Below are 27,616 nucleotides of genomic sequence, written 5' to 3'. Positions count from 1 at the left end.
AGCAAGATGAGGTCCCTGCTCCAGCCCCCACCCTAGCTTGACCCTCGACAGCCCCTCCCCCCCGAGAGTTCCCTCCCTCTTCCTCTTCCTCCTCCCCGCCTCTTGCTCCCGCCGCCTCTTCCCCCCGCCCGGCTACCTCTGTCGCTCCCTCCCGCCCCTCTTCTCCACCGCTCCTCCCTGCTCCTTCTCCCCCCCCTCCTGCTTCAGTTCCACAGTCGACCCAGGGGGCAGGGCCTTCTCTTGCGGCTAGGCGATCTCTTGGCAGCGCCTTCGCCACGAGTCGCCTAGCGAGAGAGGGACAACCTTTCTTGCGGCCCCCTCTGCAGATACAGACATCATCCCTCGCAGCTATCCCTCGTGGTCTGATGAGCATTGACATCCGGCGCCGATGGGACTTCTTCGACTACGGCTTCACTCGTTTTCTCGGCGACCCCTCAGCAGACCATGAGGCAGCTTGCTTCAGGGTCCATGTTCTGTTCCTTGCCGCTAGGGGGATAGAGGCCTTGGACTCAGCAGTTGGCTTCTCCTTCCCCCTCTGCTGTTGCAGAGGCAGAGACTAGACAGAGTAGACTCTCGACTCAGTGTTGGGATGGTTACACACACAGGTCCTAGAGTTCTCTCACCACATGGGAGAACTAGGAGTTACAGACATGCTCCAGACTTTGTGGCCATTGGCCAAATTTGCGGTGACACCTCAAGACTCAGCAGGATGTAGACACATTGTGGTTTACTTCTTTGCCTATACACAGTGCTTGCTATGCTATGTGAGGACTCCTGGTGTCACAAAAATACGGAAGCATAAAGTGACGTTTAATTGCACTTAAAATACCCAAGAGGATTAGAGAGAGAGAGAAAGCTTGACACTTCATTTGGGACCAGAAGATGGGCTGGTCCCCCCCCATAAAGAGAATATCTTTATTACTAAGGGAGAATCTTTACAAGCACAGGAACAGGCGAAAGCCTGTCCTCTATTCTTTCTTGGCCTTTTTCGGCTTTTGACTGAGAGAGTAGAAGAACTGCTCTCTGATTACTGAGAGGATCTATCCTCTTCTGCGAGATTTTGGGAAGCTCTCGTAGGGGAGAGTCTACCTTCCACAAAACTCATCGGAAGCTCTCACTAATGAGGGTCTATCTTCCGCTAACTGTGCCACTTTGGACGTAATCATTCCTGCAATTAACCAACCACAGAAACATGCAAAACACAGACACACACGCTTGTTGTAATTTTCTGCACATAACTAGAAATTGTTACTTGAGCGTGTTCCAATGCCAAATTGGAGGTCCTTTTCGCGATGGAAATGCTCCAAACTTGGTGTATGTGTAGAGTAGGTAGTGGGGGATGAGATTCTATTAAGACTTTGCTGAAATTCACCCTAATACAAGTGATTAGGGGCTGAAAACAGGGAATTTGCAGCAGCTAGACAAGGGAGAAAGAGAGTTTTCTACTACTTTACGCGATGAAACTTCTCCCAAAGCTGCATGCAACCATGAGAGGCCTTGTTCTAGGTGATGGGTGCTCAGAGGCTCCACATACACCACAAGGTGCTGCTCTGAAGCTTCAATGGAGAGCTTCACTGCGTAGAAGATGGTCGACTTGGGGGGGGTAGTGCATTGCCAACCTGGCAAGAGGGGGAGGGGCTGCTCTCTTATAGCCTCCCAGAAGAGTGGGCGCTAGCATGAAGAGAGAGAGAGAGAGAGAGAGAGAGAGAGAGAGAGAGAGAGAGAGAGAGAGAGATTGCATGGGAAAGTGGGCCAAGTGGCACACTTACTTTAAAATTTAAAAACCATTCAACTTTTGACTTTAAAAATCCTATGCTAGTTAATGAAATGTGCAATTAAGTGCACAACTGCACACATAGATGCAACAAATGAAAACGTTAGCTGCTCCCTAGCGCATTGCTATGCCAGCAATGCTCTGGCATTACCTGTTCGCACTTGTCCGCCATTTGGTCCAGCGCAAATCATTTAAGCATACTTTTAACTAACTTATCCTAAGGCCGTAAAATAATCAGGCCTTAGGGTTATTATTCTAAGGACCCCATCTCATTCCTATGCTTGCACTAGCGCGCGTAATTTTCTGAGCCTGAAATCTGAGGCTACTATCTACCCCTTTTTTGAAGACCCAATTTCCCAATCACTAGGGCTTCAGGGTATTTTTTTGCTAGGGTCTCCCTGAGGTGCTCTGGCCCAAACTTGGGCGCACCTGAGACCCCAGAAAGTGCTAGATCTATCCTGATGTGCACACAACTAATTAGATAATTCTTTTCTCGTAAATAAATTAATTATTTACAAAGTCTGACATAGTTACATCCCTCTTGGTTCTAAACAGTTGACCTCAACTGTAGAGCGTCAACATAACTGTGCAAGATGTCTGGGTAGTCTTTAAGATCAGACTCAGTCATCCACTTTGCATCTAAAGGAGTGTAATTCTTGAACTTGACTAAATACTTTCGATGTAGAGTCCCCGACTTGAGTTGTCTCTCCGAGTGGTGTATTATCTGTTCAGGTTGAAGGATTTCCTCAGTCTCTTCGACTTCTGGAGGATCTTCTTGTACTGGCGCCACTGGAGGAGGTCCAACATATGGTCGGAGGAGACTGACATGAAAAGCATTATGGATGCGCCAGTTAGAAGGCAAATCCAATCTCAAAGTCACGTCATTGACTTTATCTGTAATTTTGAAAGGGCCGTAAAATCTATGGGAAAGTTTGACAACTTTCCCTTTTCGGACCCGCTTTTTCAATCTAGCTTTCTCAAACCGAAGCAAGACATATTGTCCTTTTTTAAGATTGAGATTCCTTCTGTGCTTGTCTGCTTTTCTCTTCTGTTGCTCTTGAGTACGAAGAATCGCTTGCTTTACTTGTTGATGGGCAATATCAATATTGCGCACAAATTCATCTGCGGCGAAGATGTTTTCTTTGGTCACCATAATAGGAAGTAAGAGTGGCTTCCCATAAATAATTTCGAAGGGAGCTTTACCAGTTGAGGAATGTATGGTATTACTATACGCAAACTCAACTATTGGTAAGTACTGTTCCCATTCGGATTGTCGTTCCGAAACATAGCACTTGAGGAGATCTAAAATAGTGGCATTAGCGATTTCGCTTTGACCATCTGTTTGAGGATGATAAGCTGATGAAAAATCAAGCTTAGTTCCCAAGTTTTCAAACAATGCTTGCCAAAATAGACTAGTCATGCGGGGATCTCTATCGTTGACAATAGTCTTTGGCAATCCATGGTGTTTAAAAATCTGAGCTAGAAATATTCTAGCCATGTGATCAGCTTTGATCGTCTTCTTTACTGGAAGAAAATGTGCTTGCTTACTGAATCTGTCTACTATAGTCCAGATTGCATCATTTCCATTCTTGGATCTAGGAAGATCCGTAATAAAATCCATGGCAATACTTTCCCATGGCGTGTTAGGCACAGGGAGCGGCTGAAGCTTGCCATAAACTTTATGTCTGTCATATTTTACTTTTTGGCAGACTTAACACTCACGTACATGTTTTTCAATGTCCGCACGGAGTGTTGGCCAAAAGAAATACCTTTTGAGGGCACTAGTGGTGGAAGCAATTCCCCGATGCCCGGCATAAGGAGAATTATGTGCTTCATCCATCACCTTCTGACGTAAGGGCTGAGCTATGCATATTGCTTGTTGACGATAGAACGTATTATCCCTTATGGAATAAGGTGGCCTTGAGTGACCAACTTGAAGATCTGCCCAAATTGTGGCGAAGTCTGGATCTTGAGGATACATCTCGCTGAGAGATTCTAGTTCCTCATGATAAATTGTTGTTAGTGCATTGATCTTTGGACGCCTGGAGAGAGCATCTGCAACTGCATTCTTCGTTTCAGAAGTATGTAAAATCTGAAAATGGAACATTGAAAGAAAGTTGGCCCATCTCATCTGCTTTTCTGATAACTTTCTCTGTGTGAGAAAGTAGCGAAGACTTTGATGATCTGTCTTGATAATAAAATTAGCTCCTAACAGATAGTGTTTCCAAATGGAAAGAGCATGAATTACTGCCATTAACTCTTTCTCGTATATGGAAACATGCAACTCTGCATCTTTATGGCGCCGACTTTCATAGGCTATTGCGTGACCCTCTTGGTTCAAAACTGCTCCTACACAATCTCCAGATGCATCGCAGTATACCTTGAAAGGTTTGCGAAGATCAGGGACGGTGAGAACATGTCCGTGACTGAGTAGATGCTTAAGCTTTTCGAAAGCTTGTTTTTGTCCAGACCCCCAATGGAATGGAATCCGCTTCTTAGTTAGGTCATGGAGGGGACCTGCTATCGCGGCAAAAGCTCGAATGAAACGCCGATAATAAGAACAGAGGCCAAGGAAACTTCGTACATCATGTACTGTAGTTGGCGTAGGCCATTCTACAACTGCTTGAATCTTATCAGGGTCCATTCTCACCTGATTGTGAGATACTATATGGCCCAAATAGTGGATTTCTTTTAGAAAGAACTCACTCTTCTTAGCATTCACAATTAATTTGTGTTTGTGTAATTCTTCAAACACTAAGGCGAGATGCTTATAGTGTTCGTCTGCCGTCTCTGAGAAGATTAAGACGTCATCAAAGAAAACGACTGTGAAGCTTCTATATGAGTGGAAGATTCTATCCATCATTCTGTTGAATGTGGCTGGCGCATTAGTGAGTCCAAAAGGCATCACTAAGAATTCATACAACTCGAAGGTTGTTCTAAATGAAGTCTTATGCACATCCTGAGGAGCTATGCGGATTTGATGATAACCGCTCTTCAAGTCTATACGACTAAAAACACTTGCTCCTTGTAACTTGTCAAGAATGTCGTCAATCCGAGGGATTGGAAATCGATTCTTGATTGTGATCTTGTTTAGAGATCTATAGTCTATGCACATGCGGAATGTGCCATCCTTTTTCTATACTAGCAAGACAGGTGAACAATATGGAGAAGTACTAGGCCTTATTAAGCCCTTCTCCAAAAGTTCGTTAACTTGCTTGAGAATTTCCTCTTGCTGCATTAGACTAACTTGAAAAGGGGGCTGATTTGGAGGAGAACTTCCTGGGATCAAATCAATTGTATGATCCTCAGGTCGAGGAGGTGGGAGTTTATTTGGAAGTTCATCTGCAAAACAATCTTTATAACTTTCTAATAACTTAAGTCTTTTTTGCTCTAAAGAGGAAGAAAGTTGTGAAACAGACACATCTCTCTCTCTTGCAAAAATCAAGTACGCTGAAACACACTTTTTCATTACTTTCTTGATGGCAATGTGATTGGCGATAGGGATATTCCAATCACCTGCATCTGCAAGTACAAGATACTCCTTTCCTTTATGAGCAAAGGATAAGGTTTTCTGAACATAGTCAGGAATGGGATGCATCTTGTAGTGCCAAGGCATTCCCAAGATAACATCGCATCCTTCAAGTGAAGCTAGTAAGAAAGACTCTTGATCTTTGTAGTCGTCGACCTTTAGATTCAACTTCCCTATGATTGGAGTAGAGTTTGAGTTTTGCCCTTTGAAAGCAGATTGTGCTTGAATAGAAACTCCAAAACGATTGGGCTGGAAGTTCAGGTCATCAGCTAGCTTGGTAGAGATGAAGTTGTCTGTACTGCCAGGGTCAAACAAAATGAGAGCCCATTGGTTGTTGATGCTACCCAATGCTTTAAGAAGAGCTCTTTCTTTTCCATCCTTGGTTGTATTTCCCTGTACATTTGGGACTGCATTGGAAGAGGGTGGTTGTGGAGGTTTGGTAGGACAGTCACCCTTCATATGACCAACTTGTCCACACTTGAAGCATCTTCCTTCACTAATGTAAGTTCGCAACTCAGCAGGAGAGAGATATCTCCCTTTCTTGGGCTGATTTGGCTTTGCTTCTGCTTCGGAGGCGGTTCTTTTCTTCTTTTGAGAATAAGAAGTAGAGGTAGGCTGCTCATGGAGAGCCTTCTGCTTGGCATGGTAAGTGCTTTGCTCCATCTTCCTGGGAGTACCCTTGTCATGTATTCCATCAGCTATGCGGGCTGATTCCATAAGTATCTGCAAGTTACCTCGAGGGTAAAGCTTCATAGCCTTTTGCAAGGCTTCATGCAATCCTGCTTCAAACTTGCGCATCTTTTCCGAATCGTCAATCTTCTTGAATGGAGTGACTTTCAAGAGAACGTCCCAAAACCTATCCACATAGCGTGGAACAGTTTCGTTCTCTGACTGTGAAAGTCGATCCCATTCTTTCTTTACCTCTTCCTCATAGTCTGGAGGAAGGAACTGTGCGTAGAACTCCTTCTTGAAAGCAGTCCAATCTTGGGGTTTACGATCTTCCAGGATAAGGGTTAACCACCAACTGCTGGCGGTGCCTTTCAGGTACATACTAACATGGCGAAGCTTGGATCTTTCTTTAAAATTCCCTTAAGCAAATGCAACTTCGAATTGGCGGATGAAAGCCAAAGCTTTGTCATTATCACGCCGTCCATTGTAGGTGTCGAATTTCACATCTTTGTCTCCCGACTTGAATGCTTTCTGCCTGTGGTGCTTCCTCTTATGGTGCTCCTTCTTTCTATGCTTAGACTCCTAATGGACAGGAGTCTTTTCCCTTGAATGCACTTCTTGCTGCGACGGATCGTCAAGAAACATGTCTTCCGGAGCAACGATGTCATCCAGATCCTTCATGAAAGAGAACCGAGGGGAATCAGGGGGATCCTGCTCTTGAATCTTTGGGTTAAACCGCACATGACGTTCTGGAGGTTTCCTGTGTCTCTCGTGCATGCGGAGGTTCCAATCAAAGGATCTTTCCTTGGTTCTGGCGCCTTTGGGTTCTGTCGGATTTCTCCCGACCCCATCGGCATTTTCTCCTTCCCTTTCTCAAGAGTATGGAGAATCTTTTGGACTTCTGGATGGGAGAGAGCTTTTTGCGACTCTTCCACCTGCTGTTGAAGGAGAGAACTCTATCTCGCGTCCTCCCATTTCTGCAGTCTGCCAAGAGTCGTCAATCCCTTAAGGAAGAAAGAGATGACCTTGCTCTGATACCACTATCACAAAAATACGGAAGCGTAACGTGACGTTTAATTGCACTTCAAATACTCAAGAGGATTAGAGAGAGAGAGAAAGCTTGACACTTCATTCGGGACCAGAAGATGGGCTGGTCCCCCCCCATAAAGAGAATATCTTTATTACTAAGGGAGAATCTTTACAAGCACAGGAACGGGGCGAAAGCCCGCCCTCTATTCTTTCTTGGCCTTTTTCGGCTTCTGACTGAGAGAGTAGAAGAACTGCTCTCTGATTACTGAGAGGATCTATCCTCTTCTGCGAGATTTTGGGAAGCTCTCGTAGGGGAGAGTCTACATTCCACAAAACTCATCGGAAGCTCTCACGAATGAGGGTCTATCTTCCGCTAACTGTGCCACTTTGGACGTAATCATTCCTGCAATTAACCAACCACAGAAACATGCAAAACACAGACACACACGCTTGTTGTAATTTTCTGCACATAACCAGAAATTGTTACCTGAGCGTGTTCCAATGCCAAATTGGAGGTCCTTTTCGCGATGGAAATGCTCCAAACTTGGTGTATGTGTAGAGTAGGTAGTGGGGGATGAGATTCTATTAAGACGTTGCTGAAATTCACCCTAATACAAGTGATTAGGGGTTGAAAACAAGGAATTTGCAGCAGCTAGACAAGGGAGAAAGAGAGTTTTCTACTACTTCACCCGAGGAAACTTCTCCCAAAGCTGCATGCAACCATGAGAGGCCTTGTTCTAGGTGATGGGTGCTCAGAGGCTCCACATACACCACAAGGTGCTGCTCTGAAGCTTCAATGGAGAGCTTCACTGCGTAGAAGATGGTCAACTTGGGGGGGGTAGTGCATTGCCAACCTGGCAAGAGGGGGAGGGGCTGCTCTCTTATAGCCTCCCAGAAGAGTGGGCGCTAGCATGAAGAGAGAGAGAGAGAGAGAGAGAGAGAGAGAGAGAGAGAGAGAGAGAGAGAGAGAGATTGCATGGGAAAGTGGGCCAAGTGACACACTTACTTTAAAATTTAAAAACCATTCAACTTTTGACTTTAAAAATCCTATGCTAGTTAATGAAATGTGCAATTAAGTGCACAACTGCACACATAGATGCAACAAATGAAAACGTTAGCTGCTCCCTAGCGCATTGCTGTGCCAGCAATGCTCTGGCATTACCTGTTCGCAGTTGTTCGGCCATTTGGTCCAGCGCAAATCATTTAAGAATACTTTTAACTAACTTATCCTAAGGCCGTAAAATAATCAGGCCTTAGGGTTATTATTGTAAGGACCCCATCTCATTCTTGTGCTTGCACTAACGTGCGTAATTTTCTGAGCCTCAAATCTGAGGCTACTATCCACCCCTTTATTGAAGACCCGATTTCCCAATCACTAGGGCTTCAGGGTATTTTTCTGCTAGGGTCTCCCTGAGGTGCTCTGGCCCAAACTTGGGCGCACCTGAGGCCCCAGAAACTGCTAGATCTATTCTGATGTGCACACACCTAATTAGATAATTCTTTTCTCGTAAATAAATTAATTATTTACAAAGTCTGACATAGTTACACCTGGACAGGGGAGGTTGCTTTACGTACGGCTTGCTCTGCTTGGGCTTGGACCAGGCACTCGTTGTAGTCACGCCTATCTAGAGGACGCTCGGATACGGATTACTCTCTATCCAAGCCAGCCTCGAAGATAGCCCGTCTACCTGCTGCGGCAACATCTGTTCTTTCTCGCTCCCCATGAGGATCGTCTCATGGAACGTGCAGGGACTATGTGAGCCTCTGTTTCAGCGTCAGCAGGGCCGACTGCGTCAGGAGCTTCAGCGTTGCCTTGTGGGAGGAGAGATTGATCTCCTTATGCTTCAGGAGCACCATCTGTGTGAGAGCCGCATTAGACGTTGTGGTCAGCTCTTGCGTGGACGATATGATACTTTTTGGTCAACTGCTTTTGGACCTGGAGGCATCCAAGGTGGGGTATGTATGACTATTGCGGACTCTTTGCAGCAGGCCATTGTGGGCAGAGGGATTATTGTGCCAGGCAGGGCTCAGTGGATTACTATGCAGGTTCAGGGTGGCCTAGTGGGTTTCCTGAACATCTATGCGCCCAATGTGGCGAGTGCTCGTGCAGAGTTTTGGTCATGGATAGTTGAGTCTCTGCCACAGGCAGAACATTGGTGCATAGGAGGGGACTTCAACATGTTGGAGGACCCTTCTGACAGGGTTGGTGGTAGCCATGCTAGTGTGCATGGAGTTGAGTTGGCAGCTTGGGAGAGGTTTTGTATGACTTTGAGGGTCTCGGATGTTTGGCAGCACTCTGGTTTTGTGAGGCCCCCAGAGAGCCTTGCCTTCTCTCGATCGGACCGCAGAGTGGGAGGAGTGAATCTATCGCGGATAGATCGCTTCTACACTAGTGACCACTTCAGTGACTTGGGAGGGACAGTGGGCATCCTGGCAAGGACCTCCTTCTCGGACCATGCACCAGTGATCCTCACAGTAGCAGACAAGCACATGAGTGGGAGCACGATGCTTCGCATCCCAGAGAGGGTCTTGTTGGACTCAGCACTCAGAGAGAGGGTAGAGGCTCTCTGGACAGAGGGCTTGGACAGGCAAGACTCTCCTGCTGACAGAGTGGCCTCAGGCCTAGGTTTTTGGTGTCGCAGCAGGTTGGTCTACGGGGCTTAGCACTCCCTATTCGGGGAGATGAGCTGCTGGACGCTGAGTTTGCCGACGACTCAGCCTTGTACTTAGATGGCCAGGAGGCCAACCTTTACAGGTGTGAGCAGGCTCTGGAGACCTGTTGTGCATCGGGCGCACTGATCAACTGGAGAAAGACAGCGGCTTTCTCGGTTGGTAGTGCTCCTGTGCCAGATTGGATGCTTGGAGAGGGTTTTAGGTGGATTCCCCCAGGGACTGCAGTTCGGTACTTGGGCTGTCAGGTTGGTTTGGACATGTCTCCTGAGCAGTAGATTGCTCCCCTTCTCCTGTCTATCAGGAGAAAGTTGTTACACTGGAGCTTAACACGACTTTCTTTGGCTGGCAGAGTAGTAGTTGCCAACCAAGTGTTGTTGGCGACTATGTGGTACATCACTTCCTGCTGGATCTTCTCAAGTTCTTGTATCAGCCAGGTAGAGAGGTTGATCAGGAACTTCCTTTGGTCAGGACGTGACACTTAGATAGCCCGAGCCAAGGTGGCTTGGCAGGTCATCACTCTTCCTTGTTCACAGGGAGGGCTTGGGATCATTGATCCAACACAACAGAGCAGAGCCCTTCTTGGGAAGTTCATCGTCAGAGGACTTCTTCCAGGTGAGGAGCCCTGGAAGGAGTTCTTGCTACAACGGCTTCGTGCTAGGGTGCCTCAAGCAGGAGGCGCTTGGCAACCTTCGACCAGATGGATCTTTACAGAGATGCACAGAGTTGGTTTGAGAAGGAGATTGGAGGACTGCTTCGCTGTGAGTTTGCTTTGATCTTGGGAGCACTTGCGGCGTGGCCTGGAGCAGAGACAGCCTACGTGCACGGAGGAGCGCCTACGGCAGCCCCTCGTCTGGAACCCCATGGTTAGCACTCAGAGAGGCCACTTGGTTGGTAGTCGGCCTGACAGCGTACATGCACGGAGGAGCGCCTACGGCAGCCCCTCGTCTGGAACCCCATGGTTAGCACTCACAGAGGCCACTTGGTTGGTAGTCGGCCTCATGTTCCTTGGGGTCCCATGGCAGCAGGTCCAGCGCGCTCTTTAGGTGGAGTTCAGAGGTTTGTCAGAGGAGGTGTAGGGTCTCCAGCTACAGGGCATGAGAGGGGTGCAGAGCATGTGCTAGGACATCTCAGACTCAGTTCCAGTTGAGTGGCTCACGCCTCTCGAGCCAGTAGCACCGCGGTGGATGGGAGCCTTCACACGACTGGAGGTTCTCATCTCAGTCAGGGCCTGCTTAGAGACTGCCCTAGCCCTTTTCTTCGAGCTTCAGGGTGGGGGACACCTTCAGCGAGTTGCAGTAGAGGCCCCGCAGGTAGCAGAGTGTTGTTTTCAGAGAATCCGAGAAGTGGGCATCTGTGGGAGGACTTGTGTCATGGACCTTGACCCAGCAGCTCTTGAGACTGGACACTGGAGGCTATGGGCTTGGGAGTGTTGTCTATTGGCACGAGTACAGTGGGATCCTGGTGAGTGGCTATGGAGGGATCCCTTCTCTTATGTAGACCACCCAGGAGTCCCGTTCTTTCAGTACATTGTTCGACTGGGACGTCATATACTAGCAGCACAGAGAGAGGCCCACCCCGTTGCAGCACCTCATTGGCAGGAGGAGGGTCTCACAGCTGAGTTCTTGGCAGCATTTTGGGAGAGGTTGTGGGACTCCAGACAGCCGAGGCGAGTCACCTTGTTTCAGTGGCTCGTCGCACACAGAGCTATAGCAGTTGGGAGTTGGCTAGTGCATAGTGGTCTCTCGGCCGCATGTGCAGCTTGTGACCACCTAGTGGAGAGTCAGCGTCACTGTCTTTGGGACTATCCCTCGTCCCAGTAGGTGTGGCTACGAGTTCTTCGGCTGATGCCTGCTCTCTCCACGGCTCGACAATACACTTGGGGAGCAGCGGCTTGGTCCACCCTCTCTGGCCCGGCACTTCAGTTTGAGCTATCTTCCACTAGCAGGATGATAGTGATGCAGGAGGGGCGACCTACACTCCAGCCTGCTACACAGCTTACTCCACAGGAGTGGTGCAGTGAGAGAGAGGAGTGTTGGGAGCTCATCAGTGGCCTGACAGTCTGGTTCATCTGGCGGGCCCGTTGCTTCCGCATCTTTGAGGCTCGCCCCGTGCCACCAGCAAAGACTGTTCGCGATTTTTGGCTAGAGTTGATCCACACTCTCAGAGGACAGCTCGAGGGACTACAGGGCAGCTCCGACCGCATGCGGGAGCGTAGAGAGGCTTTCCTTTGACTCTGGCGTCCTGGGCCTTTCTACACCATGGTCCAGGGTGTACTCCGATGGCATTACCGACCACCTGTGTGGCTTTTCCCTCCCCCCATTTCTTGATTTAGCCCCATTGTACATATGCTGGTTTTTTTTTCATTGGGAGAGTCTCCCACCATGGTTGTTGTAGCCCTCTCTTGAAGAGGTGGTTGTAGCCCTATGGGCAGTTTCAGTAACTAATAGAAGGATCTTTTTCTCGGAAAAAAAAAAAGTTCATTATCTTGTTCACAGTTCACGAATTGGGATTCTTGGACGTAGTGTGGTCTACAATTCAATTTTCTAAAGGTAACCGATGCTCAAGATGACATTCTTCTAAGTTAAAAAGTTGAGAGTAGCATGATTGAGGTGTATCCAGTATCCCGGCCGGTGTTGGGGTATCCATAGTAGCTTCTTCATCGACTTTGTCTCACTATTTATGTCCACTATGAGCTGCAGAGAGGGTGTTAAAGTTATGGCATCTCAAGTGAATTGCTCAATGTGATCCCAATATTTATTTGGCTTTTAGGTATTTATTATACTTATTTGTCAAAGTCGGGGTAAGGCAATTTACTAAGGGGACTATATTAGTACACCTTGCCCCCATTGTATTATCACAATTCATTGCCAAGGTTGGTTGGTTCAACAGAGTCTCTCTCTCTCTTTCTCTCTGTCTCTCGTGTATTCTCCCCACTTCCGCATCGTTGACTATGACAACACCCCCGCAAATTGCACTGACATGTTTTTGAGCTGCTAGTTTTCCAAAAGACAATGCTATGCAGTGGAGTTCTATAGCTACCAAGCCGCACGCTCCAAGGACTTGGCAGGCTGCCAAGAATATTTTTGCCCGGAGCCACATGACATCCCTATTTGAAGTACAGCTTTTGGGAGAATAGGGTAACTTGAAAATGCTTGCCACAGAAACCATGGAAGATTACAATCAAAGGTTTCTCGACGTTTATCTTTCGGTGTTATTCTTTAAGCTGATCACCTTGGAGGACCAGTGTGAACGTTGCACTATTGGACTCCCATCACCTTTACAGGAATACTGTTTATCCAAACAAGTTGCTTATGTTCCATGCTGCGGTTAGATACAAGCTTATGGAAGGAAGACTAGAGTTTACTACAAAAGACCAACCGGCAAATAATTGGAATCCTTTCCACATTGAATAAATTCCCGGGATTCTTGAGAAAATCCAACACAAAGGGTCTCGTTTGACGCTGCAACAATGAGAGAGACTATTAGAAGAAGGTCGTTTTTTTTTATGTTTTCAAACAAGATATTATGTTTGGCCCTTCAAAGTCCATTAGCAGATAGCATGCCACATTTGCAAGTGCGGCCGCCATAAGTTGCCACGTCATTATTATGTTTTGTCCATTAGTAGATAGCGTGATGTGTCATCAGTTTTCTGACACAGCATGCTTAGTAGAATTTGTCAATGGATTTGTTGGCATTGAAAGTGGTTCAACATCCATGCCTCATGATGTGCTGAAGTTTCCTCCTTCGCAGCTCGCCTCTATGTACACATGAGTGTTTTTTTACTCCAACCCATGATTGTACATTCTCCAAGTAAGGTACCCATTTTTATGATTGAAATTTGGCAAATGGGCAGCCCAAGACCTTCATAAAAAAAGACCACAAGATTGTGAACCTTGCAAGGTTTTAAAAGTCCATGATGTCGTGGCAACTTATGGTCGACTTGAAAATGTGGCACATCCTTCGCAAATTGTGCTGCGATTTGCGGCAGCAGGGGCTTTTCGGGGCTGCTTTTTGGGCAAGTGTTTTTAGCAACTTCATGCTTTTGGGGGTGCCTAGTTTATGGCCCCTTGTACCTATAAAAGAGTGCTTGAGTTTGCATGATTGTAGATTGCCGAGCTCCATCCTCTTGGGGTTGTACTTTGTGATTATCAATAAAGGTAGAAGTACCGAAAGGGGCGCCACACTTTGGGGCCAGTACATTTGGAAGCAGAACTCTACCCTTCGTGTCAGCTCTCTCTCTCTCTCTCTCTCTCTCTCTCTCTCTCTCTCTCTCTTCCGTTCGAGTTTGTTGTAGTCTGTGTTTGTGTGTTGCTATTGATTTCTTGCTTGGGTGTCCACGCCGGTTATAGTGGTATCAAAGCTCAGATGGTTCTTCTCGCACGGAGGATCCAATCCAATCTTTTGTAGTGTTTTGTGGGAGAATGAAGAGCAGTGAAATCCCAGCGGGGATATAGGTCACGTCAACAAGATTTACGCCATTAAATAATTGTGGTTCCCTTTTTAAAGGTATTTGGCCCCTCAACAGAACTTATAAGTTGGTAAACTTCAATTTTCCTTCTGTTGTGGCCTTTTAATAACTTAGGCCCCTTGGCGGAAACCATAAGTTGGTAAATCTTTTCTCTAGGGTTTAGGTCCCTCGGCCGAAGTTTGCAAAACACAGTCAACTTAGTTCCAAATCCTAAGGTCCCTCGGCCGAAGTCTGCAAAACATAGTCAACTTAGTTCCAAATCCTAAGGTCACTTAGATGTCCTAGTGCCATGCAAATGATCACAGATGCAATGCCACATAGAGAGAACTGTTCATGCAAAGGAAATTCTGGCTTTGACCAAGAGATTGGCATGGACCACCTTTCTAGGGGGTGTGTGTCACAAACTGCTAACATGTCAAAGCCATGAAGAATGGAGCCAACTTACAGAAGCTCGTCGAGGGGCCTAAACCCTAGAAGAAGCAAAAGCAACAGAAGAAGAAAGCAGCACATTTCCACTGGACTGCTGACGTGGCAGATTGTACGGATTTTCAAAAATTCCGCTGATTGCTGACGTGGCAGAACTGTACGGATTTTCGTGATTTACATCAACACAGTACAAGCCGGTACTCCAAACTCTGCACCTTCTCCAGGAAGCATGCCAGGAGAATGAGCCCTAACCTCATATTTAAAGGCCCTAGGCCCCAAAAGCAGTTTACAGTAAAAAACCTTCAAACTCAAAAGCATCTGGTCCAAAAGCAAAGCCAAAAAGCTGCCAGTGTAATATAAAGAAATACTGAAAGGGGTGCCAAGGTTTGGGGCCAATATTCTCTGGGGTGGAATTCCGCCACTCTGTGCCGCGTGTTGTCTCTCTCTCTCTCTCTCTCTCTCTCTCTCTCTCTCTCTCTCTCTCTCTCTCTCTCTCTCTCTCTCTCTCTCTCTCTCTCTCAGTTCAGTTGTTATTGAAGTGCTAGAAGTCTGTTCAGTCTGTTCTTTTCTATTGGCACGTGGTGCCCGTCTTGTGACAGAGTGAATATGAGGCAGACCAAATGAACGCATTGGACTGATGCGTCTATGACCTTGACGCAGAAACTCTAACCCTAAAACTTGTCACAGCATGGATATGCTGGATATGATACCTTCACCACTGGTTGTGAATCCAACAGTGAGAGCCCATCTTACTTGCACATACAGCCCTCAGTTTTTTCGACTTATAAATCACCAGAGATTGCCCCTCCATTCACATATAGCAGATCCTTCACATCTGCACGCAGTTACCAGTAGTTTTCATTGATTCTCTCTCCAAATCTCTCAGTTTCCCTCTTTCACACTGTGATGTCCACATAGTATCGAGCACGTGATTGACAGTGTGGAACCGGTTGCACATTACGTTCAATCTGAAACCCCCATGGTCAATTTTGGGGTAGTGCCTCTGGCAGTCTACATGAGAGCCCTGCTATGGGTCACTGTGTGGCCCATTGTGTCTCTGTATCTCTGTCAAGGAAGAGATGTACACGAGCAAGAGGGCCCTTGAGCCATTTTCATCCATGGTTTAAGGTTAGAAATAGGATTCATCATCTTGGAAGTCTCACTGCAGTAGACTGTTCATCACTAATTTACATGAAGTTTGTAGTTCTATGAGGCTAGTGATATTTCAATTGGGGTTTCATCTTGTGCAATCAAGGGTTCACCTAAAACTTGGTTTTTTGGCACTAAAGACATCATGCAATAGGATTAAAAGTGTGACTATATAATCTGAGCTGTAAGGCCTTGCTATCTATATCAGCAAAGTGCCAAGATCAAGCAGCAGTTACATTGGTTTAACCGTGTGATACAGGTCAGCAACAAGAGGATTTTTAAGGTAAAACATCGTTTCTGTGTTGTCGTTCAACTAGTGTGTGGAGTCATTTTGCATGTGAAGGGCTATTAATCGTTTTAAGTTATTTGTTTTGTTCAGGCAGTGACTAATTCCTGACATTGTTTTGCAGGCACGATGTTTTTCAATTGAAAGGCATGGATTCATACAGTGAGGACTTGCACCTGCAAAATAAAGGTTATGTGAATGATATTCCAACCAATGAGTTGTCATCTTTGGAACGAGACCATGAAGAGACACGGGCACACTTTGGTGTAGATGAACCTCTTGAAGTCCAGTTGAGGTTTGAGCTGGGAAGCCTAGTAGACACCCATGTTCTGATTGATACTGATGGGCCACGAGAAAGCCATTGGGATTTTGTGAGACAAGAGCAATGCAGATTTCAGGCATCCTCAGAAGAGAATAATACTCTTCTGTCTCATGGCAAGCAGGATGATTTGAAGTCCTTTGACAACTGTGAAAGCTGGCCAGGGTCTGCCAATCAAGTGGATGCTCATTTATTTATAGATGGTCAGGATGATGTCAGTATGATTACTGAGGCATTTGGAGGCAAGGACAAGAGTATGAACGATTTAGTTGAAGATGATAGAGGTCTACTTCTACCTTCTACTTTCAGGCAGTGCGAAGAAGGAACCGCGTGGGTTGGAGAGGATAAAGAGGTGTTGGAAGTAAAGGCTCATAGCTCTGTCAGGGAAGATGTTGATGATGGAGCTGTGGAGGCCTCACAGATGTCTGTAACGACATTTGATGCAAGATTAGCTGGTGAAAGCTCTGCAGAAGTTGGGGAGAGCCACCAAAGGCAGGGGGACGAACACAAGCAGAACCATGAAGCTCGACATCTAGCATCTGTGGAGGCCTCACAGACGTCTGTGACTATACTTGATGCAAGATTACCTAGTGAAAGCTCTGCAGAAGTTGGGGAGAGCCACCTAAGGCAGGTGGACGAGCACAAGCAGAATTATAAAGCTCAACATCTAGCATCTGTCAAAGAGCAGAGTTGTGAAACCTTGACAGCATCCCCAACAAATTGCACACCTGAAAGCATTGTTTTGGCTGTTTCCTGCAAAGAGGCAAACAGAAATCAGGAGTGCAGCAAGAGAGATTTGGTGGATTGTCTCCAGCATGAACTTTCAAGGATCGATGATATAGAAGCGTCTGAAAAGACAGAGACTGTTGATCCTACAGAAAGTGTTATTCGTTCAGTAGATAATGTCCAAGTGTTTTGTGTTTCAGTAGATACTGTTGGCTCAAAGGTAGATGCAGATGCGGAAGTAAATGACAGAAGGCTTTCAACAATCTCAGATCCGGTGGAGATGAAAAATGATTCTGATCTGATTTTAAGTACTCCATTAGCCCAGGAGACACGAGAATTAAGCACAGAACCTATGATTCAAACTTCAGACCTGCTGGGAGACACGTGTGTGACTGCCGACATTGGGAAAGGCGTCATTGCTGCAGGAGGCTCTTGCCTTGACAACACTTCCAGAGGTTCTTGCATTGAATCTGAAAGTGTCTTGGTAGATCCAGTTGAAAAACAGAATGCTTCAAATAAACAGTCAGCTGAAGTCTCAAACATACAAGAAGAAATTGGCACCAAGTGTAATTCTATCTCAAAAAATCTGCAAGAGACAACTATTTTGAGCATTCTAGAAGAACCGACGGCAGATGAGAATGCTGTTGAAAAGATTGCTGCATCTACTGAGGAGTTGAAAAACCTTGATGAAGGTAATGATTTTGCAAGAGAAGCTTCAGATGTGAAATGGGAAACCGCTTCTAAACCATCAGCAATTGAGCCTGCTGAAAGCTCTCTTTCTGCTGTCCCGGTGATTGCAGCAGTTCCTGCTGGAGTCCCTGAATTGTCTCCAATGCCTGGTACTCCTGTACTTGAGCAAGGTGGTTCACATGAATCGGGAGCAGTAGGGACATGGAACAACAGATCTGCAAAGAGCTTGGAGCAATCAGAGGAGATGCAAGGTATTTCTGGTGCAACTGACTTGACCTGTCTAGCTGCACAGGAAAATATCAGTGAAAGGGAACTGCCTGCCATCGAAGCACCACAGACGTCTGGAGGCCACGGTGACTTAAAGGTCACACATAATAACATGGATCCTCACAAACATGCCATTGACGGTGCTCTAGGTCTAAAAGGCTTGGGTGAATCCAATAGAACCTCCAAAGTGGATTCTTCTTCTAAAGATATTTTGAAGAAGATTGTTGAAGGTGGAAGTGATTGTTTCAAGCAGGAACAACTAGCAAGTGATGGCAATGAGTCCATACTGCAAGAACAAATGCTTAATGAACGCATTACTGAAGACAAGGCAATAGGGTCTTCTCTCTTTTCTGCAAAACCTAGTCTATCCAATGAAAGTAAGGTCCCAACAGAAGCTAGTCATCCTGGCGGCATCTTACATGTGCTCCTAGATGTTCAGAAAGAGGGAGGTGCAGATGACTCTCTACCCAAAAATGCTCCAGTTCAAGGACATGAGAAGATGATTGAACATGAAGGATTAGCAGATGCTCGAATGTCCTGTACAAGTGATATCGCTGGTGGTGCAAGGGTTGCAGAAGGATCTTCAGACTCTCATCTTTCTGGCTCAGCCAGACAGGTGGTCGAATCCGGTCCTCATGAGGTACTGAAATAAACCCTGATGCTGAATTTTGATTTTGCTGATAAGAATCAATGTACATGGATAAACTATGACTCAGATGTGCCCTCTCTTGTCTATATATAGCATTTTGACATCTATTTTCCCTCCCCCCCCTTTTGAAGAGACTGGTTTAGTGGCTAGCCCATCTTCCTCTCTAATCCTAGATCGTATCTTCAAACAGTGCACGAGTCCCACAGTGACACAAAAAAAGCGCTTTGCAGCTCTGAAACATGGAAACCCCAAAACTTTTTGCACGCTTCAAAAGCACTGTCGAAAATGCGAAACTCGTTTCAGGTCACGTGTTTCATAGCTATGAAACCCAAACCCTGAAACATTTTGGCGAAACAAGGGAAATGCGAAACTTCTTGAAACAACCAAAACCTTAAGGTTTCAACCTTTGTAACAAGAGCTTTGGATTCAACTAGTTTTGGGCAATATCTAGCTTGCTAATGATACAAATTTTTTTGGGCATTAATTAGCATCCTAATGATACAAAATTTCCGCAGACACAAACAAAAACATAGATTTGGGTTTTTTTGCATGCAAGAAAATTGATATTTGCTTTCCCCCCCCCCCCCCCCCCCCCCCCCCCCCCCCCCCCCCCCGAAGCTTCCAAAACAGTCTGGCACTCAATTTCTCTATCTCTACCTTCCTTTGTTTCTTTAACTTTATACATGTCAATGAATATCTGAGAGTGTGTGCATGTGTAGAAAAGAAAGTAAATGTATATGTATGTGTGTGTATGTTTACTTACTTAGACATGCATGCACACACCTTATAATTATAGATGTGGGTATGCAGTGTGCGCGCGCACACACACACACACACACACACACACACACACACACATATACACAGACATATGTGTGTGTGTGTGTGTGTGCATATAAATATGAATATAGATTTAATTGAACAAACAAAAAACCAAAAAAAAATCGTATTACTTTGAAACCTGTTTCGCTTTTTTCTTGCCCTAAAACAAAACCTTTCAAAACCTCGAAACCCCGAAACAGACAAAACCTCGAAATGTTTCACGTCACACTGCACATGACCTGTAGCCTTTGTTGTTTATCGACTAGGTGTTGATTCAGAAGTCATATGGGCTTGCCTTTAACTCTAGTAACAAAGTTTATGCTTGCCTTTACTAGTAACACGCAACCGCCTCTAATGAACCACTTGCCTAGTTACATACTCTCTCTCTCTCTCTCTCTCTCTCTCTCTCTCTCTCTCTCTCTCTCTCTCTCTCTCTCTCTCGCATATACACAGACATATGTGTGTGTGTGCGCATATAAATATGAATATAGATTTAATTGAACAAACAAAAAACCAAAAAAAAATCGTATTACTTTGAAACCTGTTTCGCTTTTTTCTTGCCCTAAAACAAAACCTTTCAAAACCTCGAAACCCCGAAACAGACAAAACCTCGAAATGTTTCATGTCACATTGCACATGACCTGTAGCCTTTGTTGTTTATCGACTAGGTGTTGATTCAGAAGTCATATGGGCTTGCCTTTAACTCTAGTAACAAAGTTTTTGCTTGCCTTTACTAGTAACACGCAACCTCCTCTAATGAACCACTTGCCCAGTTACATGCTCTCTCTCTCTCTCTCTCTCTCTCTCTCTCTCTCTCTCTCTCTCTCTCTCTCTCTCTCCCCCACTGAAGGGCAGGGTTCACAGGATTCTCGCAGTGTGAGTCTCTCTCTCTGGGGCACAATAAACATGCTCGATGGACGTGTGCTGATCCAAGAGAGCAAGATAAGCACGCTGGAAGACCGAGTGACGACCCAAGAGGAAGAGATCGCGTCACTCAAGAAAGAACTCGCCGAAGCCCGATCAAGAAGCACACTGGAAGAGGGCGAACTGCAACCCTCAGTAATCGAAGAAATCAACACGATCAAGGAACAAGTACGGGCCATCAAAGAGGGAGAACAACAACACAAAGAAATGACGACTTCTTGGGTGGATGTTCTTACCAAAACCCAATAGAAGGCGGACGAACCCGAGAAATGGATCAAGGTGGCCAAGAAAGGAAAAGACAAGGAGATAACGCCCACGTCCACACCCAACAACATCATTAACCAGACACTAGAGGAGGAGCAGACGAGAAGGGTGCGCGCTTTACATGTGAGAATTTGCGGTCTTAAAGACAAAAAGGCAATGTGGACGAAGAAGTTAAAGAACTCACAGCCTTGATGGGGATTCATGAGCCGACACACACAAGGGCATAGAGAGTGGGCAACATAAAGAAAAATGAAGGTAGTGGAGAAACCTCAAAAGAAAGAGCACTCATCCTCCGTTTTCCCTCCATGGAAGCAAAGAAGTCATTCTTGAAGAAAAGACCAACTCTTAAAGAGACTGGCATCTTTCTCGGGGATGATCTCACCCTCTCGCAGATCGCTTATATGCAGGAAGTAATGCCGGAGATTAGAGCGGCAAGGGGAAAAGGCAAGATCGCTTTTTACCGAGACGGAAAAGTGGTAATACTTGAGCGACGCTTCACATGACGGTGCGAGACTTATGGGACCACACTCAAAGTAGCTGCCTGGAATTGCAATGGATTATGCGTCTTGATGTGGGTGCTTTTGAGGATAGCTTTACTGGAAGAGACATCATCCTTTACTCTGAGACACACCAGGCCCCTGGGCAATCCATGCCTCACATCAGTGGATACAGGTGGGAGGCAGCTTACAGACAGGAGACATGCTCAGAGCACACAGGACGGGGCTCAGGGGGAGTGGCAGTGTTATTTAGAGAGGATCTGCAGCCATTGATACATATAGCCCGCAGGGATGAGCAGGCTAGGTACATGTGGGTGAGCCTAAAAGCAGAGACAGACAGATATCTCTACCTTGCTATTTGCTACTTTCCCCCGAGTACATCAGTTTATGCATCACCCAGAGGACAGTCCCCTTTCTCTATTTTGGATGATGACATATGGGAGTTCTCTAGGGATGGTGACATTATCATCCTAGGGGACTTCAATGCTAGGACTGCCCATCACCAGGCAGTGTTTTATGATATTTCAGAGGAGATGCTTAGAGAGCTAGATGTTGTAGAGACGGGCCTGTCCAGACTATCACACGATGTGGAATATACTGAGTATGGGCGACACCTGATAGACATGGGCACCGCACATGGATTGGCCATCTTGAACGGCCTAGAGAGATTTCCTGTTGCGGGAGGTTTTACATGCTTCCCACACAGACATGGAGCCAGCATAGTGGACCATGTCATGGCACAGCCGAATCTCATCTCTAGTATCCAGGATCTCACAGTTGGGCCCAGACTGGTCGGGGTGGCAGTGGATCATGCTCTGGTGTCGATGACCATCTCCTTCCAGTTCAGTGTAGCACACAGGCCACGGGTAGCAGCCCCTACTCGCTGGCCACGGGAGACGGATTCTGTATACATGGACGGGATCTACAGACGCCTATGCACTGAGGACCCGAGGCGACCTCTGGAGGAGCTAACTACTATACTGACACAGACATTACATGATGCAGCAGTAGAGGCATACCCACACACCCAGCCTGAGCAGAGCCGCCGATCAGGGAGCATGCCTCAGAACAGCTGGTACGATGAGGAGTGCCGCCAGAGTAGAGCCAAACTTCAGAGGGAGGTGCTTTTGGGGGATGTCACTCACAAACAGTCACAGATTTACTTCTGACTCCTGGTACGGCGGAAGAAGAGAGCTTTCTTGGCTCGACTCGAGCAGGATCTATATCAGCTATACTTGAGTCAGGACTCGCGGGAGGCATGGCGGCTCTCTCATGAGCAGTCCCCCCCCCCCCTTGCTATTTCCTCCACAGAGACCTGGGGTCAGTACGCATCATCCATGTACATAGTACCTGGACAAACGCCCCCCCCCGACCCATGCCCACACACGTTCACCGCTGAGATGGTGAAGAAAGCCATTGACAGGATGAGGATTGGGAGAGCATATGATCATGATGGCGTAGTCGCTGAGCATTTCATGCATGCCAAAGACCTAGTAGCAGAGCTTCTAGCAGTTATGTTTAACCGTGCCATGTGTGAAGGCCTATCGGACACTTGGAGCCTATCTACAATCGTACCTATCTTCAAGGCAGGAGACCCCATGGAGAATTATCGCACTATTATGATTGGGCACACACTGGCACGGTTGTATGCATCCATTCTTGAGCAACAGCTAAGTAGATGGGCAGAGAGGGAAGGAATGCGTGCAACTGGGCAGGCAGGGTTCAGGAGAGGCTTCTCTACTCTTGACCATATCTTCACACTCAGGGCCATCATCGAGGAAGGCAGATCTCATGGGAGACGGATCTATTGTAGCTTTGTGGACTTCCGCAATGCTTTTGACACAGTACCCAGAGCTAGATTGATGGGCGGATTACAGGAAATGGGAGTACCCACAGAGCTCATTTGGGGGATCATGGCATTGTACAGATCAGTAGTAGGGCATGTACGCATCCCGAAGGGACTTTCTACACCGGTTCACTCCACTATTGGGGTGAAGCAAGGCTGCCCGCTGTCTGCTACTCTTTTCGGTATGTATGTCGATGAGGTTTCTGACTACATTGACAACGATAGGGATAAAGGTGCACAGTTGGGAGGGACATGGATTCCACTTCTGTTATATGCTGATGATATTGTGTTGATCTCCGAATCCCCAGAGGGAATGCAACGTCAATTGGATACTCTGCATATGTTTGCCACGATAGTGGTTTGTCTGTCAGCCTTGGTAAAACCAAGGTTATGGTGTTTAATACCACCCCACACTGGATCAGGAGGTCAGCACCTACATTCACATACGGCCAAGAGACTGTGGAGTACACAAACGCTTACACTTACCTCAGAGTGGTTTTCAGCGGACCTACATTCTCACTCAGAAGAGCAGCAGAGACCAGATTGACTAGAGCCCATGCAGCATTGGGTAGATTGGAGAGGATGTGTTCGTAGGTTCAGTTTCAGGAGCCTCGGACGAAGCTCTGGCTCTTTGACACCTTGGTGGCTTCAACATTGCTCTATGGGGCCGAGATATGGGGACCTTCTTTGGATCACCACGGGAGGCCGGGTCGCATAGACGGATGGGGGAACATGGAGAAACCTCTCGTCTCTATGATCTCGCGGCTCATTAGAGCCAAGGCATCAGTACCAAGGGCCATTATCCGCGGAGAGCTAGTGGCTCCCCCACTAGTGGTGGAGGCGCTCACCAGATCAGTCTCCTTCATAAACCGCACATGGGAACTTCCTAGAGACAGATATGCTCGCATAGCACTTGAGTCCTCTCGACAATTAGCCATACAAGAAGATACAACATGCTGGTATGGGGAGATGACATCATGGTTTCAGGCGCATGGGTTCAACATAGACAGGTTGCCACCATTCCAGTACTCATTGAATGCACCATCTCTCATTCTTACACGGTCGGAGATCACTAAGCTCATCCGCCAAGACCTGACCCAGCTAGACACCAGGAGGACATGGATACAACCAGCACAAGAATTGGGCACGAAGATGGCTTTCTACAGAGACCACCTTCTCCAACTTACGGAAGATGGTTTTGTGACGAGACCAAGATACATGGTTACCTACTTGTCTCATGGGATACGATGTGCTATTGGCCAACTACGCACATCGTCTCACCAGCTGCGGATTAAAACTGGGAGATACAGCGGAGTACCAGCAGAGGCTAGGACATGCCCCTTGTGTGATATGGAACCTGAGACAGAGCTGCAATATACATGCCGTTGCCCTGTCTACTACGAGATACGAGGCCGCTTCCATTGCTTGTTCAGAGAGGGTTTTGGACCACTCTGAAGAGTAATGGGATACGAAGATTAGAGATGCCTAAGTTTGTTCTTGCTCGAGCTGTGCAGACACAGAGAGAGCCTGATGAATGGCAGGGCTAGCCAGTCTCAAAGACGGATCACAGACTTCTTCAGAGTAGACATGGGACAGCCGCAAGAGCCACTCCCACAGCAGAGCTCCCCCTGGTCTCACACCAGAGGGACATTGATCGACCGAGCGATTGAACTGGGGAAATCCAGGCGTCCACGACTGCGAATGACTACACAGCACCGACGGAGGCTACGTCAAAAGATTCGGAGCACGCTGGCCAGGCATGCACGACGCCCGGTCAGACTACTAACCATGGAGGAAATTGATGAGATTCGCCAACGACCGATGCTAGATTTTTTGTGATAAGCCGCCCATTTTTGCTTAGTTTTTTGCTTAGCTCACATCGACCACTCTAGGATCCCATAGTATATATCTTTGTTTTGTACTGTTGTTAGGTTATTTCCGTTACTCTGACTTTGTATCAGATCCACCACCTTGTAACTTTCTGGTCTCATAAGTCACTATGGCCTTTTGAAGACATTAATATAACATTTCATTTCATTTCATTTCTCTCTCTCTCTCTCTCTCTCTCTCTCCTCTCTCTCTCTCTCTCTCTCTCTTTCCGGCGCGCTCTGCTGCTGCCCGCTGTTACACGCAGCCCCCCTCAGCGCCGCTCTCCCACCTCGCCCCCGCCCCCCCCCCCCCCCCCTCTCTCTATCGCGATAGGTCGCGCTACCCCACTCGCCTAAACTCCTTACCTTTTACATTTTTTACATTTCTACATATATTTTAACTCTATCGCCCCCCCCTTTTTTAACTCTATCGCCTATCGCCCGAACTCTCTACTTTTACGTTTTCTGCATTGTAACTCTATCGCCTATCGCCCCCCCCCCCCCTCCCCCCCTCTCTCTATCGCGATAGGTCGCGCTGCCCCACTCGCCTAAACTCCTTACCTTTTACATTTTTTACATTTTTACATACATTTTAACTCTATCGCCCCCCCCCTTTTTTAACTCTATCGCCTATCGCCTGAACTCTCTACTTTTACGTTTTCTGCATTGTAACTCTCTCGTCTATCCCCCCCCCCTTTTTAGTGCTGTTTCTCTCTCTCTCTCTCTCTCTCGCCCGTACTCTATCTCTATCGCTTTCCTTTTAACTCTCTCTCTCTCTCTCTCTCTCTCCCCCTCCCTCTCTCTCTCTCTCTCTCTCGCGTCCGTACTCTATCGCTGCCCCTCCCTTGCCATACCTGTCACCAGCGTGTGACTACTATCTATCCTTTTTGTTGATTTCTTTCTTATTATCTATTTACTTTCACTTTTTGGAAACACCCCTCGGGAAATCTAACTGCCCTGCATTGCATAGCTAGTGTGGAACTGTCCAGAGGGAGTCCAGGCCTGAGGGCAAGAGAGCACTAAGGTTGGACAAGGACTATGGTTAGCCAAGTGGGGTCATTGACTAGCCAAAGTGGAATCCTTTGCTACAGAGGCTACATTTCAGTTCTGGATGTGGCCGCAGTGTACAAAGAGGGTCGGATGACCTAGAAAGATACAATGGCAGCATCTCCTAAAATTTAGGGAACTGCTATTTTGGGACTTGAAAATGTGTTGGCGTCATTACCTCCGGAATGACAAAGGGAACATTTTCTTACTCTGCCGTGAAGTCAACTGGGCAACCGGTTGGGATATTTTTAGGCGGCAACCCCGAAACGGGAAAATGCTTGTAAATGTGCCAAGTGGCACATTCTGGTGCACTTGCCTCATGCAACAAGAAGTGGCGCTGAATTTGAAGAGGAGAGAGCCTCATTTTCAGTTTTGTCACAGGTTAAGAGCTATGGAGTGCTTGCTTTCCCTCTTATGCACAGTGCGGTGCCAAGAGTGATGCCCTGCACGCTACGCACTGCCCTCTCTCTCCCCTTTGGCAGTATGTTATGCCCCTCTAGTGGGCTTTTCATTTGACCAATGTACAGTTGTGTGGGTTCATGCGCGATTGCCGAGGCAAGAGCCTCTTGTACAGGTACTGGATTAGCTAGCGGCTAATCCCCCGCAGGTACAGGTGAATTGGGAGAGGTTTCACTCCAGAAATCTCGTCCGATTCAAAGGGCAAGTAGCCCTACAGGTGCGGGAGCTCGAGGACTTGCTACGGATGCGACCGGCACGCGAAACGGAGCCCGAAACAGTAAATTACAGCCTGCTGTGTATTTTTGCAGGTTTAGGGTTTTGGCCCTAAACGGACCCTAATACCCCCAGGAGGTTCGGGGACACAAGGGGACCGCTGTACAGGTGATCTGGTGCATTTTCAGGGCTGAAAACAGAGAATTCAGCGTGCTGCAGATTCTCGCCAGGTTTTGCAAAGTGCCCGTATGCGTCGGAAAAGTCAGTCAATGCGTGGGAATACTGACTGTGAAGGGTTCTAGTACAGTTATGCTACCGAAATCGGGCTGGAACAATGGAAATTCAGCCGAGTTTGTGCGGGGCAGCTTGTAGGGAACCACAACGTTTATTCCCTCTTTTGAACAATAAAGAAATACCGAAAGGGGCGCCTAAGTTAGGGGCCAATCTGGTGTCCGTCTTCTCATACAGGTGCATTCTAGCATCTGTATCCCATTCCCCTCTCTTGTGTCACTATAGCGCAGGTATAATAGACGACTAATAATGGGTGAAAGCTAAATGAAGGTTTGAAGTAAAGTCTACCGCCCTTTTTGGATTGAACAGGCCGGTTTCATGGTTCCATCGACGGGATTAAATCACTTTTTCCCATAGAAGTGAGCCTTGGGCAGTTTTGGGCTTGAAGACACAGGGGATCATAGACCAGACACAGGGAATTGCAATTATGGCTGACAGACCTGATGATGTGACTGAAGAGGTTTCCTCTTCACAGGGTCAACAGACACATGAAGTGGGTGAGTCTTCAAGACCACCACAGACAGATGACGATATATTCAGGACCCAGTTGGCTACTGCTGTGGCTATGTTCACACAAGTAATGCAGAACCGGAGGTTTTTAGCCTTTCTGCAACCTCCCGTTCCGTCTCAGCAAGTTGGGTCACTGGATCATATTCTAAAGCTTGTTAAGGCTCGAGCACAGGTGATTCATACTGCACAATCAATGGAAACACCTGTACACTTGACGGAGA

The 27,616-nt window shown here is 46.9% G+C and overlaps 1 protein-coding gene across 2 annotated transcripts in view; it reads left to right on the top strand.

The window, feature by feature from the left end:
• G2484-1 (protein) overlaps positions 1-27,616 on the top strand; it is a 101,312-nt gene that overhangs the window by 21,040 nt on the left and 52,656 nt on the right. For both annotated transcript variants that reach the window (XM_086490686.1, XM_086490681.1), the window contains one exon: positions 16,128-18,645. In XM_086490686.1, the coding sequence (XP_086346812.1) occupies positions 16,153-18,645 (2,493 nt within the window). In that variant the 5' untranslated portion in view covers positions 16,128-16,152. The remainder of the gene's footprint in view (positions 1-16,127; positions 18,646-27,616) is intronic.

Source organism: Adiantum capillus-veneris, chromosome 2 (genome assembly GCF_014529385.1).
Source record: "Adiantum capillus-veneris isolate H3 chromosome 2, ASM1452938v2, whole genome shotgun sequence".
In the NCBI taxonomy this organism is placed as follows: Eukaryota; Viridiplantae; Streptophyta; class Polypodiopsida; order Polypodiales; family Pteridaceae; genus Adiantum; species Adiantum capillus-veneris.
This window is presented reverse-complemented; position numbering and strand designations above follow the sequence as displayed.